Genomic DNA, 12,252 nt, shown 5'->3' with positions numbered 1-12,252 from the left:
TGGGTTAAGGGGAGATTTCTTTCAAATTATCAAGCGCTCGTTTATATCTTCATTTTGTTCATTATCTTTCAACTGCAAGCGAGAAGCGTGGAATTTGTCTTGGTGTATTTCTTTTCGTCTTTCTTGAGCAAATTGATTTGAACGGGCTAGGTATGCTGGGAAAGGGTTGGTCTTAGATCACCGGGCACGACTTGACGATGATGCGCATGAGTTTGATGTAGGGGTTACTTTTTCTTACCATCCAGAAGACTGAGATCCCTCAGAAAATTACAGATGAACATATTTTGCCCGAGACGTATCCCGAGCGTGACGTTCCAAGTTCTCCATGATTCTAGTCCCAAATGAACGTCGCGGAAACCAACATGACAAACCACATGGAAAGGCGTGTCCGCGGAAAATAACATTCCAAAGCGCCAACCGTTCTCCTATCCAACAACGATGAAATGTACCGTATGTCACCAATCCTCGGCGATATCCTTTCATAAGTCTCTACCTCCCACGCCGCCCAACACCGATCCTCTCCTCCCTCGTCCGTCCCCCACGGCCCCCATCCCCCGGCGTAGGTGTAGTCTGCACCCCGCTGCCGCCGCGCCCTCCCTGGCCCCTCTGCGCCCTCATCATCTCCTGCTGCCTCCGAAGCAGCTCCCGCTGCTGCACCTCGTCGTACTCCAAGCTCTCGTCCACATCCACGTCCGCCGTGAGCATACTTTCGTCGTCTAGGCCCTGTCGCTGCTGCTGCTGCTGCTGCTGCTGCATCTGTTGCTGTTGCTGGAGGCGTTGCATCTGTTGCAGCTGGTGGATCTGGGCTTGCGTGTACCTCTGCTGCTGGGGATGCTGCGGCGACGATTGCTGTTGCGGTACGGGTGAGGAGAAGGGGTGCTGCTGCTGTTGCGCGGCCAGGACGGCTTGGTGTCGCTGTTGCTGTTGCTGCTGGGCTTGTTGCTGGGCCTGGACGAGGACCTGCCGTTCTCGGACGATGGCTTCGCGGGCACGGCGGTCTTCGTAGGAGGCGATGTCCTCTGCCGTTATGGCGAGGGTTGTTGCGGGGCGGCGGAGCATAGTTTGTGTGTGTGTGTGTGTAAGATGGGGCCGGTGTTTTTCTGCTGCTGTTCTGCGCGGCCTTTCTTTGTGTGCGTGTGGCGGTAGGTGTTGACCGGTGATGCGCGAAGCGGGGGGATCAAAGGGGCGAGTAAGTGAGTGAGTGAGTGAGTGACAGGCACCCTGTTTGAGTTGGGTGCGGGATTGTGGGGGCGGGAGGTGATTTAGGGTGATTTAGGGTGTGTGTGTGTGATGGGATGTGATGGGATAAGGTAAGATGTGATGAGTGATGTGATGCCGGTGGATGATGGAGCTGTAGCCTAGCGGGAGGAGGGGTGTCTGCCTCGATCCTTTCTTCGGAATGAAGGGTAGTAGATTGACGTCCCGGGGTTGAGATTTCGGGAGCGTTGTATTCGGGAGGAATGACAGTTCGTAAGAGGCGATGGTTGATAGCCTAGAGTCGTGGAGTGTAATGAGTGATGGAGTGAGCGTCGGATGAGTCCGTCAGGGTGAGTTCGCGGCACAGGGTACAGCTGAAAGACGACGACAGGCCTGAATAGTGCAGCACGAGGCGGGATTTCTGCAACGGGATGCGATGCGATGCTATGCAAGGTACGGAGTACGTAAACTCGGTGAACGGTTTGTGGGGGTGGTCTCTCTGGCCGAAAATATCGTGGGTCGTCTGGAAAGAGGCTGGAGCTGATATGCAAGTTGAGAGTCGTTGCGCTTTTTGGTTGTCCCTTTTCCGTTAAGGTTCAGCGCGACCCTGGCGGGACAGGCGACGGCGCACGCGAGAAAAAAAAAGAAAAAAAAAAACATCCATGGATGGTGCGGGCGGATCAAGCCGGGGCGATCCGTGGTGGTGGTGGGGGATGCGTGGGTGTCTGCCATGGGGGCCGGCGTTCGCTGCGGCGTTCGCTGCGGCGAGGGAGGGTCCACTATCCGGCTCAGGGCGGGGGCCCGTGTTGGAAGCTGCACCTATGAGGGGTGGGAGAGCGGCGGCACTGTAACTGCATGCAAGTCAGCCCTAGAGGATCCGAAATACCCATCTCGTTGCGACGTTGCGATGTTGGACTGTTGGTGCCTGTTTGACAGAAGTCCGCTCCGCTGGTTTGGCTAGGCAGAAGGACGTGTCGAACTTCGTGGGATACAGACAGTATCAGAGGGAGATAGAGAGAAAGAGTTGACGCGCCATCTGAGTTGATTGTAACATTACAATACTAGATACCTAGGTAGTTATTCAATTTTTATTTTAATCATAAATCCACGCGAGCCAATACCGCTCAGTAAACGCCCGTAGCATAGACATTCTCCGCCTCCCATCGCAGGAAGTCCCCGAGGTCGTGTCCCAGATTATACCCCATAGGCACCACCTCGGGCTCCCCATCAGAGCCCCTCATCATGACTAGATCCATCATCGGACTAGGCGGCAGGCTCCCGATGCTCTCGCGGTTCTGCCGCTTTGGGTGCTGCTGCTGCCCCTCCATCGTCCACCGTCGAATGTTGCACCCTTGTGTCAAAAACTTGGACACGTTGACGTTGCCTTCGTTCCAGAACCCAGTGGGGTGCTCGGCCTTCACGGGGATGGGCAGGTCGCTGTCCCGTGGCGCGACTCTGCCAAAGGACCTTGGCGAGCAATCTAGAGTAGACGCGCGGGACCTAAGCTGCAGCCGGCTCGTCGACTCATCGGCGTCGCTGGTGAGCAGGCGGCCGTGGCTGTCGAAGCCGAAGTCGTCGAACCACGCTGCCAGGTCGGCGGTCTCTTCGGCCTCTGTCCTCTGTGAAAAGTCCGCGGGATCTGAGAAGAGGTCGCCCGCGCCACCGAGGATGGCCATCTGAAAGGCCGTCCAGTCTAGCGTGTCATCGGGGTCGATTTTCAGCCCCTTGACCACTTCTGACTTGGGAAAGCGTATGTTGCCATGTTTGAACGCAGAGTGATTGAAGGTGAACGGCGTTGATTGGAAAAAGATAAAGTCGTCTTCATCCACGGGCGCGAAAGTTCGTGGAGTCCTGTTGCTGTGCTTTGTCGAATGTCCTCCCACGTCGGGTGTGGTGACGACGACTTCGGGAATCGTTGGTAACAGCGGCGCCTGCGGTCTAGGCAGAAACCTTGCCGGGTTCTTTGCTGGTGGAGGAGGAACGACTTGCGTCGGATCCTCCGCCTCGTACTCATCCTTGGTAACAGGCTTCTTCCTCCGCGGCGACTTTTCTCTAAAGGGCAAGTCTCGTAGTATACTTGGGTCGAGAAGCTCGGGTGGAGTCATGGCTTCAGAAGGTGTCACGGAGGTCTTTGCCCCGGCTGCTCCAATCCGAGAAAGGAGGTCTTGGAGGTGAAAAGGCTCAACCGGCGTCTCGCTTCCATCGGTGCTAACAGTCCTTAGAGTATCGCTTGATCGGCGCGGTTGTCCTTGAGACTCCCTCTCCATTCGTAGCGCATGGAGGCGGTCTGGTGTAAGAAGCTCATCGACTTCTACTTTACGGAAGAATTGTCCGGTGAGGATGTCGGCTACATCCTCTCCCAGTTGCCACCGGGCAGACTTCTTGCATCTCATCTTGACCCGTTTGGACTTCTTTGACTTTTTTCTTCTGGGCTTTGAGGCAGATGATACCGAAGTGCTCGATGATGGAGGTGGCAGCGCTGGTGTGCTGTTTCGAGATTGTAGCCTCAAGAGTGGAAGGCTTGGTGAGTCGGGCTTCGCCATGTTAGGAGGGGGTGTTGGTGACGAAGACGCGGACCCGGTCTTGATATGTGACGGAAAAGTCGACACGGCCATCTTCGCCTCTTCGATGGCTGTTCCTACGGCCTTGAAGGCTTCGTCGGTTTCTCGGATGAGCTCCTGAACGTTGAGGGACCAGCGGTCCAAACCGTCGTCTTCTGGGGTAGGTGGAGGGGTCATGGTCTCTCTTAGTGCGGGATGTTCTGATAGTTCTATGTCGCCAGCTTCTTGAGCCTTGATGTCCGCTTCTGTCGACATCGGTCTGGGCTTTCTGCTAGGAGGTGGTGATAGAGGAGAGATGCAGAGGTGTCGACGCTCCGCGAGACGTTTCGGGGCCGTTGATCGAGAGGGCCTCTCTTGGAGTCGACGGGAACAAAGAGTGCCATAGCTGGTGTTGGTCGAGGCGGTGTCTGTATGACACTCGCAACTGCACAAAGAACTCGACGACGAATGTGGTGATCCCTGTGGGCAAGATGGGCTTTCTGCTGGTATCCTCTTGATGCTTTGTGTCCTTCGTACGAGGGTCTCCTCCCTCGAGGGTCTTCTGGGCTTAGGATTGGATGGGCGTCTGGCCGGCGCCCAAGACTTTGATTTTTGTTGTTTCCTTCGAGACTTGAACAGTGAAATATCCTCGCTTCCAACAGAGTCTCCGGAACGACGGCGCTCATCTATCGTCTGAGAGCGGCGAGGTGAGATGAGCCTCCGTATGCTGAAGCTCGACCGAGACATCCTGTCGAAGACTTGGGCGTACAAAGGGGATTCATGCAGCAGTTCAAGGACAGTATGGGTTCACCACGTCTAGTACATGCCATATATGAAAATACGAAGGGGAGGGGAGGAATATCTTGCAGTGCTTAGCGAGTGACGTGACTGGGAAGGAGATCCATGACCGGGGGAACGAGCCCAAGGACAAAGGGGAAAGGAGTAATGGATGCCATCTGGAGACATGGGCAGAGGCCGAGGGCTGGCTTGTATGTATGTTGTTCTGGATCTGCGTGTAGGACAAACAAAAGCAAGCGAGTCGGGGCTATCTTGGACCAGCTGATGATTGTGCCCGTACCAATACAGTACCTATCATGGTCGGATTGGGGCTGTTAGTCAGGGAGACTATCAGCTTGGATGGGCAGATCTACTTACCCATGGACAATGACAGGTGGAGGGTGGTAATGGAAGTGGTCGTGTGTGTGTGTGTGTGTGTGTGTGTGTGTGTGTGTGTGTGGTGCGTTGCGGTGCTGTGTATGCATGTTGCGGCGGTGCAAAAAGCCAAACTGGCCCCTGTCTGGTCGTGCAGGCAAACTGCGTGAGAGCGGAGGCTGCAGAGTCGTGTCTTGTCAGTCCGGCCGGGGGTTGCTCGCTGCCCGGCTCCCGTTATTTTGGTATTCAGCCATTGGCTGTGTCTGTCGGTTGCTATTACTGGCCTTTGTGCCTTTCAAAAGTACAATTCTTCTCGAGGGGGGATACTTCTCCGGAGGGATCTTGGGGTGGTAGGCGGTCCCAAAGGGAGGGTGGCATCGCGCATCTGTTCATCGCCGGCCCTTCCAGCATGGGAGATGTGATTGTTGCGAACAGATGAATCCATATTGCTTTGCTGTTATGTTTGGAACACCTTGTCGCCCTCTACAATCTTGTCTTCCATGTTTCTCCCCCCAATTCCCTCAAGCATCGTGCAGTCAGCCTTATGAAGTGATCAAATTGACAGCGAAGCCATCGAGACAATATGGAACATCGTGGCCGGCGCAGAGCGCGGGATTCGGCAGGATTCGCTCCATCTTACTATTGGAGCTGGCCGGCGTACTAAACGACAAACCATCGGTCAGCTGCATTCTAGAGCGAGATGCAACTCGATAAAAGTCCTCGCCGTACGACGACGCGGGCGGCGACGTGCAGAGAGGAGCAACCAGTTGGATCTAATCCGGCCCGTCACCCTGGCACCGACCTGCCAGCCACGACTGAGGGTTTTGCGAGAGCTCCAAAGCAGGAGAAATCGCAAGCTGTTCAGCGTCCTGACAAAGAAGACGGCTGGTGCCCAGAGAGCACGACATATTGCCAGCGGAAAACGTCGAAACGGTGACAGCTCGCTCCCAGGGGAGAGCCATGGAACCGGGCCGTGCCCTGCTCGCCTGGGGGAGCTGGAGCTGGGATTGACTGGCGATGCCGCGATCTCGAGAACGAAAAGCCGGCGGTTGCCAACGAACTGCTGACCGACGACGATCTTCCAAATGGGGATTCTCAAGTGCCGAGTCTCACCTCACTCTCACCGAGCGGTAAGCACTTGCTTGACCGCAGTTGAGACAGCAGCAACTCGCTGCTTCCAATGGGTGACTATTCCCGTATCTTCTAGGTTGGTGCGGGCAGCGCCAGCCCTCGAGAACAAGCTGCCGGAAATCGGTCCCTCATTGAGAGGCCCTGAACCCGAGCAATCCAGACAGGAAACTGACGGGGCGAGGCAATCCCCAGGCTTGCCAGTGTCAATCATTCGGCATTACCCGCATCCACCGGACGCAGGTCGAGGAGATGCAGAGCCTCTAGTACCAAACGAGGGGTAGGACGCGAATCGATACTGCCGGGGGATACGACTCGGAACTTGGAAAAAAGGAGACATTGGCCCCCGGACCACGTTCTCCTGCGTATTCCCGCTGACGCAATGTGGGAATGGATGAGTACTGAGAGGGGCTTGTTTCAGAAACAGCATGCGTTCGAAGGACAGGTGGAGAATCTTCACCCATCACAGGCTGAGATGGGGATATGTGGATGTCCTCGAGTCTGCGCTCTGCATAGTCTTCCCTTCACCGTTTGTTAGTCAGACAAGCCAAGCGGGCGTGACCAAGCTGACGAAGGGGGCCGGAAGACTGCTTCTCGTAGTCTTTCCCTCCTTCCCCTTCCCCGGCGGCCGTAAACGGGCAAGCAGAATATCGACCGGTGACGTCCATCGTACATGATGTACCGCTGTTGGTTGGCCGGCTCGTCGGCCAAGGCGGTGATAAAGAAGCAAAGGGTTCGTGTTCGATACCGCCCGCCCAGTGCCCAGCAGCTGATGTGTGGTGGCTAAGTTGCGTGGTTGCGAAGGTTCAGATGCGTTGCGGATAAGTTGGGCATGGGCTGTTAGCGGCCGCTCTTAAGGTAAGGTGCCCCCACAGTTGCCCGCCAGCTGACATCTAAACTGAGTTGAACTTGCCAGGGCGCCCTGCTCTCTCTCTCTCTTTCTGGATCTTGACATGCTGGTAAACACCAACACAAAGTCACAAGCACAGACAGAGACAGAGGCACAGAGACACCATTAACCTTCCTGGCCCTTGCAGGATTCCCATATTTGTGCCCTGAACTAGCAAGTCGGTTTGGGGGCCCGTAAAGGTTGCGGAGGGCTGTCACCGTTGGTCTTGAATCCCCAACATCCTCGTTGGAAACTCGACTGTTGTGAGAAGAATCAGGCGAGCCTACTGCCCATTTTCCACTCTCGCCAACCAACCAGCACCACGGCTTCAAACAAAGAAAACGTTTGCTCTTTTCTTCTACCGATTTCAAGGCCACTGAACAACCCATGTCTCGTCTCGATCTCTGCTATTTCCCCTCTCAGTCCCACCTGACGCGATTCCCGCACAATTCCAGCCCTCGACGACTCTGCCTAGTCAATTATTCACTTTTGACTTCGCTTCTTGGGAAAAGGCCTTGATTGGCCATGCCGACGAGGCCGTTGAGAGTCAGGAACCGAGTAATACACCTAAACTCTACCAGGCCACGGCCAAGACAAGACAGCCTTAGAAGGCTAGCCGTTCTATTTTCAACCTCACGAATGGCACCTTGGGCCAGCAGCTTCTGCAAAATCACCCCCCCCCCCTGTCCCTCTGAATCCCCCTGCCGCCCGCCCGCCCGCATTACATTGCCCCTCGAGGTTCGCTGTTCGGATTACAGCAACGAGCTGAGACATCGTGGTTCGTTCTCTCCAACTTTCTCGAGGCAGCCTTGCTTTTTTCCTTCTCGAGTCTTTTTTTCTATTTCATGTAGAAAAGCTGTCGGTCTCGGTGATTTACTGGCCCCATGTTCCACCCCTTTGGTGACCCCATATCTATTGTCTGCCGTCCGTCCGTATCTTCCATGGGTTTCCCTTGATCCTCACATCCTGTTCTGTCCAGTACGGTGCCCGCGGAGTGCCCCAGAGTCCGTACGGACGTAATCGCGCACAAAGCCCCAACTTGACATCAGTCGATTATGCTCGCAGTTCAGCAGCTCAGGACGCCCTCTAGTCTTTGGGTACCCTCCTAGGTCCGATCCTGCCGAGAAAAGGTCCGCAATAGAAGTAATAGAACAATTCTTAAGGGTGGGGACTCTATACGCACGTACAATATTACAGATCGACGCGCGCGAGGCACGACGAGGTCGGCAGCGGCGGGTAACAGGCCTGCTTTTCCCATTGCCAATTAAAGGTACGGTTCCAATTAGACCCTCGTCTTTTCGGCCGGTCAGCGTCGGATTCGCGAGCCGCTTCCAAGTCTGGCACTGAGTTGAATTATTGTAGACGGTGATATGTAAGCACGGGAAAGGGAGAGAGTCACATTGAAAGGTGTTGATGTCAAGGTATTGATATTAATCTGATTGGCTCAGGCTGCCGAGTCTAATCTTGCTATTAGTTGCGCGCGATGTTGCGTCGCCAGCATCCCATCCTTCTACTTCATCCCGATTCTGCGGCCCTTGGGTTGGCCTTTTTTTCTGGTAGGTGATGATTTCCTTGTACAAAAGAGAATATAGGCTCATTTCGTGAGCCTATTCCTGGACGTCTCCCAACCGCCCATAACTTCTATCCTTGCCAAGTGGCAAAAAGCGAGCAAGCGCCGTTGATTGATGACTGCATGGAAATGCGTCGATAATCAATTCGAAATAGGAACATATGAGTAAATAATGTTGTTTTGACTCAAGGGAAGAAGATGGTAGTCAGGTGGTGTAGTCTGCCATCTCAATGGACTCTTCTTTGGTCGTCATAGTCTGACTATTTGGTGCCTCTTGGAGCAGGCTGAGTCGAAGAATGGTGACTTTCCGGGTATCGAGTGTTGTAGTTTTTGGTGTTTTGTTTTTGAAATGATTGAGTATCAAAGCTGAGCTCTTCACATGATCTCGCTTTGCTTGCGAATCTCCTTGGAGGTAGTCGTCTTCATATACGACTTGGCCGCGTGGCGAGGCACATAAGCGGCCCGCTTCGGCTGGTCGCCCATGAGAGACTCCTGCTCCTCCATGGTGCCCATTGACGTTATAGAGGCCAAGGAGCCGCTTCGGCTGTTGGAACCAATGCGCGAGGACAAGGAGAAGGTGGCGGACCGAGGCGAGGACGGGGCCGATGACGAAGCAGTAGAGGAGGAAGAGGTGGAGGAGCGGCGGCCGGGCTTGAAGGCATCGAGCCAGGAACCGACGTGCTTCTTGGACCACATTGGGAATGAGTAATCGACAATTCCGAAGGATCCAGGGGTGTTCATTGAAGGTTTTGGGAGATAGTAGTCGACAAGGACTATTGTTTGAATGTTGATTGTTGGAAAGGCGTTGAGAGCGTTGCGATGCTGAGAAAGGAGATCGAGATGGATGGACGGGATGGACCACGAGGTTTTAAAGACACGAGAGCAAAGAGATGAGTCTGACTTTGTCGATGCTGGACAAAAGAGGAGCCACGCGGGACGTGAATCGAACTGTCAGATGGACACGATAGATCGGGAGCCGGATAGGATGTGGGATTTTCGAGAGGCGTTCAAAGGAAAGTCGAGAAAAAGCGCAGCAGGAAAAAATAAGATGGAGCTATAACCACCACAAGTTGAAGGATAGGATACTTTAGTTCAGGACCGGTTCGCGATGGTACGTCCGCAAATCGTAGAGGCGGAGCAGGATGCTTCCGCAAGCGGACGAGAGATATATCTACCGGGTGGGAAGAGGAGAGCGGGGAGGGCGACGTGGGCAAAAAGTGGCCGCTGGCTGTCAACACACACACACACACACACACTGACAACGCCCATGATGGGCTCAGGAACGACAAAGATTCCAGCCAATATGCCCACGCATACCCTCCGCGCAGCCCGCGCAGCCTCTGCGCATACCTCAGCCCGACTGAGACATCAACAAGTCCGTCGCAACGCCCCGTCAACGCCCTTGCCGTTTGCGAACAAATTCCTCACGGCCACATTCCTGCCTCGGCCAGCCCATTGTGTAAGCCCCGGCCTGCTGGGAATCAGTCTTGTCAGTTCTCGCTGCCCAGCTCCACGGTGGCTTGACCAATGGCTGGAATGCTCCGCGAGGAATGGACGTCCACTGGACACCGAGCGCGTCATATTCTCTGAAGTGCCCATCACATCCACAGCTGTCCACAGGACAGGCCACCTGCTGCCTCTGCCGGAGTCAAGAGCCACAAAGCTCCCACGATCGATGCTGGAGGCACCAGGCCGGCGTGAAGACCGTGGGTCAACAGCCGAGCTGTCATTCTCAAGGGAGGCGCACACGGCGTATATGCGGACTGGGAGCCAAATTCTTCAAGGAAAGGCTAGCGCCGCACATTGTTCGCCCTAGCCTCGGGAATGCAGCACGGTCTATTGTCAAAGTTGACGCAAGCGGAAGGTATGCGAAAAGCCAGAGATAGCAACGGAAAACTCGAACTCGGTGCGATGCCGGTAGCCCTGAGGAAGTTCCATTATCATTCATCTGCGTACTAAGCTAAGGTAGATAGAGCACCATGTTGCCTTGTATTACTCATCCTCATCCTGTCCCTCTTCGTCCTCATCGTCCTCGTGCGTGATGAATGGCACAAACCGGAAGTCCAAAAAGCTGACTCCGCCGCCCTCTACCTCAACCATGAATTGCAAGCTCAGAACGCCCTGGGCGTCGCCGCGGAAGCTAATTTTGCTAGCGATCCTCATCGCCTCGCTCGAAGACTTAATCAGATCGAATTTGTAGGTCTGGGTCCATCGGTCCTGGATTGAAAAGGTCTCCAGTAGCTCGCGGCCTTTGGCGAAGTCCACGGTGGAAGACCCCAGGTCGCCGGCACCGGAAAGGGAAAGGTAGGGTTGGTTCTTCGAGGCCGATATGGTTAGGCGGCTGGGGCCGGTAGGTGCCAGCTCGGCCAAGGCGTCAAGAAGGTAGCGCGCCTGCATAATGATTTTGAAAGACAGGTTCTCCCGGTCAAAGGGTATCTCCTCTGGGATTTCCGGCAGATAGGTTGTGAGGCTGGCGGTAGTTTTGACCCCGCTTTCCTCAATGATAATGTTGAATTGGCCGCCCTCTTCGGTATATACCAGGCTGCAAGTCCCGCCAATCCCCAGAGTTTGGTTACTAAACGCATCTGGTCGGTAGTTGCGGAGATTGCTGCGGTACGGGTCTTGCTCGGCCTTTTGCGTGCGTGTTGCAACGTCCACTGCGCCGAAAATTTGAAGCGTCTCGAGAAGTGCTGGGAGAGTAATTTGAAAGTTGGGCAAGGGCTCGTCATCTGCAAGGTTCAGAGAGTACGACGTAAAGAGCTTCTTGTCGAGGAAGGCAGTACCTAGACGATGGTCAGTCATCCTGCCCACAACCAACATCGGTCGTCAAACTTGCCTTGCATGACCCTAGATAGATCCGCGGCGAACCTGATGCCATCTTCCTGGAGTTGAACATGGACCTTATTGGAGAAGCTGATGGTCCTCAGTAACTGATACAGCGGTCTCGTCGAGCTCGCCACAGCACGGAACAGCGGCTGCGGTACCGCACTGGGCTGGGGAAGAGCAGCTGCCATAACTTCTACTGATGCTGCAGATCTGTATATGTGGAAGGTCACCCGATATGGAGAGATTGGTGAAATGGAAGTTCTTGGTTGTTTCTAAAGTACAAGGTCGCCGCCGACTCGAAAAGCTTCTTGGGGTATCTTAGACGTAGACTCCGACCGCGCAGAACATGTAAACCGTGCCGAATCTAGAGTCATTATTAGTACAGGGCCTCGACTGGGGAACGGAGGCCGTCTGGCTTACGCAATTGCTGCTGAGGCAGGCACGCCAAGCGCTGGGATGTTGATGAAGGACCGGTCTGTATTGAAAATTAGGCGATGGATTTCGAATGGAGGTTTTCGAGTGGAGCTTACTAAAAGCAAAGAAACCAGTGATAGCAACACCAATGAGGAGAAGAAGGAACGCAATGAAGAATTGGGAATCCTTGGCGACGGCGGGTTGGAACGGCGTGCTAGCAGCAGCTTGCCAGACCTCAAGCAACGAGGAGTCCATCTGCTGATCGAGGAGAAGACAATTGATTGTTCTGTTATATCTGAGTCGTTTGCGTCGATGTCGCAAAAGGTGGTCCGGACCGTTGAACAAGGCTTGCACAGAATCGTGAATCTCCAGATGTATCCGGAAAGTGCTGTCAATGGAAGATCATGAAGCGCGGGTTGTAGCTTCCCCCAAACGTGTTCTGAGCTCCAAAGGGTCCCACCGTGAATTGTGGCCTGAACCAGAAAGGGCTTAGCTCTATCCCACTTTCCCCTTGTGCATCGACCCACTTGGCGCCA

General features: G+C 54.6%; 3 protein-coding genes across 3 annotated transcripts; all 3 read right to left on the bottom strand.

Annotated features, from left to right (window-relative positions):
* Window positions 1-2,220: 2,220 nt before the first annotated feature.
* Window positions 2,221-4,915, bottom strand: BDP81DRAFT_32877 (uncharacterized protein). The gene is made up of 2 exons (XM_060585247.1): window positions 4,893-4,915; window positions 2,221-4,826 (listed from the first exon to the last, which is right to left on the bottom strand). The coding sequence occupies exon 2, from the start codon at window positions 4,482-4,484 to the stop codon at window positions 2,322-2,324; it is 2,163 nt and encodes a 720-aa protein (XP_060444651.1). The 5' UTR covers window positions 4,485-4,826; window positions 4,893-4,915; the 3' UTR covers window positions 2,221-2,321.
* A 3,762-nt stretch (window positions 4,916-8,677) lies between these two features.
* Window positions 8,678-9,350, bottom strand: BDP81DRAFT_32857 (uncharacterized protein). Its single transcript, XM_060585229.1, has one exon. The coding sequence runs from the start codon at window positions 9,215-9,217 to the stop codon at window positions 8,852-8,854; it is 366 nt and encodes a 121-aa protein (XP_060444650.1). The 5' UTR covers window positions 9,218-9,350; the 3' UTR covers window positions 8,678-8,851.
* Window positions 9,351-10,468: 1,118 nt separating this feature from the next.
* On the bottom strand, window positions 10,469-12,114 carry BDP81DRAFT_375248 (DNA repair exonuclease rad1; the record flags this gene model as incomplete). Its single annotated transcript, XM_060586712.1, has 5 exons — window positions 11,833-12,114; window positions 11,723-11,777; window positions 11,627-11,666; window positions 11,309-11,469; window positions 10,469-11,279 (listed from the first exon to the last, which is right to left on the bottom strand). The coding sequence occupies exons 1-5, from the start codon at window positions 11,969-11,971 to the stop codon at window positions 10,469-10,471; spliced, it is 1,206 nt and encodes a 401-aa protein (XP_060444649.1). The 5' UTR covers window positions 11,972-12,114.
* Between the last annotated feature and the right edge of the window lie 138 nt (window positions 12,115-12,252).

The sequence above is a fragment of the Colletotrichum phormii genome, assembly GCF_030913505.1.
Source record: "Colletotrichum phormii strain CBS 102054 chromosome Unknown BDP81scaffold_11, whole genome shotgun sequence".
Classification (NCBI taxonomy): Eukaryota; Fungi; Ascomycota; class Sordariomycetes; order Glomerellales; family Glomerellaceae; genus Colletotrichum; species Colletotrichum phormii.
Note: the sequence above shows the minus strand (reverse complement) of the source record. Positions and strands in the feature narration are given on the sequence as shown.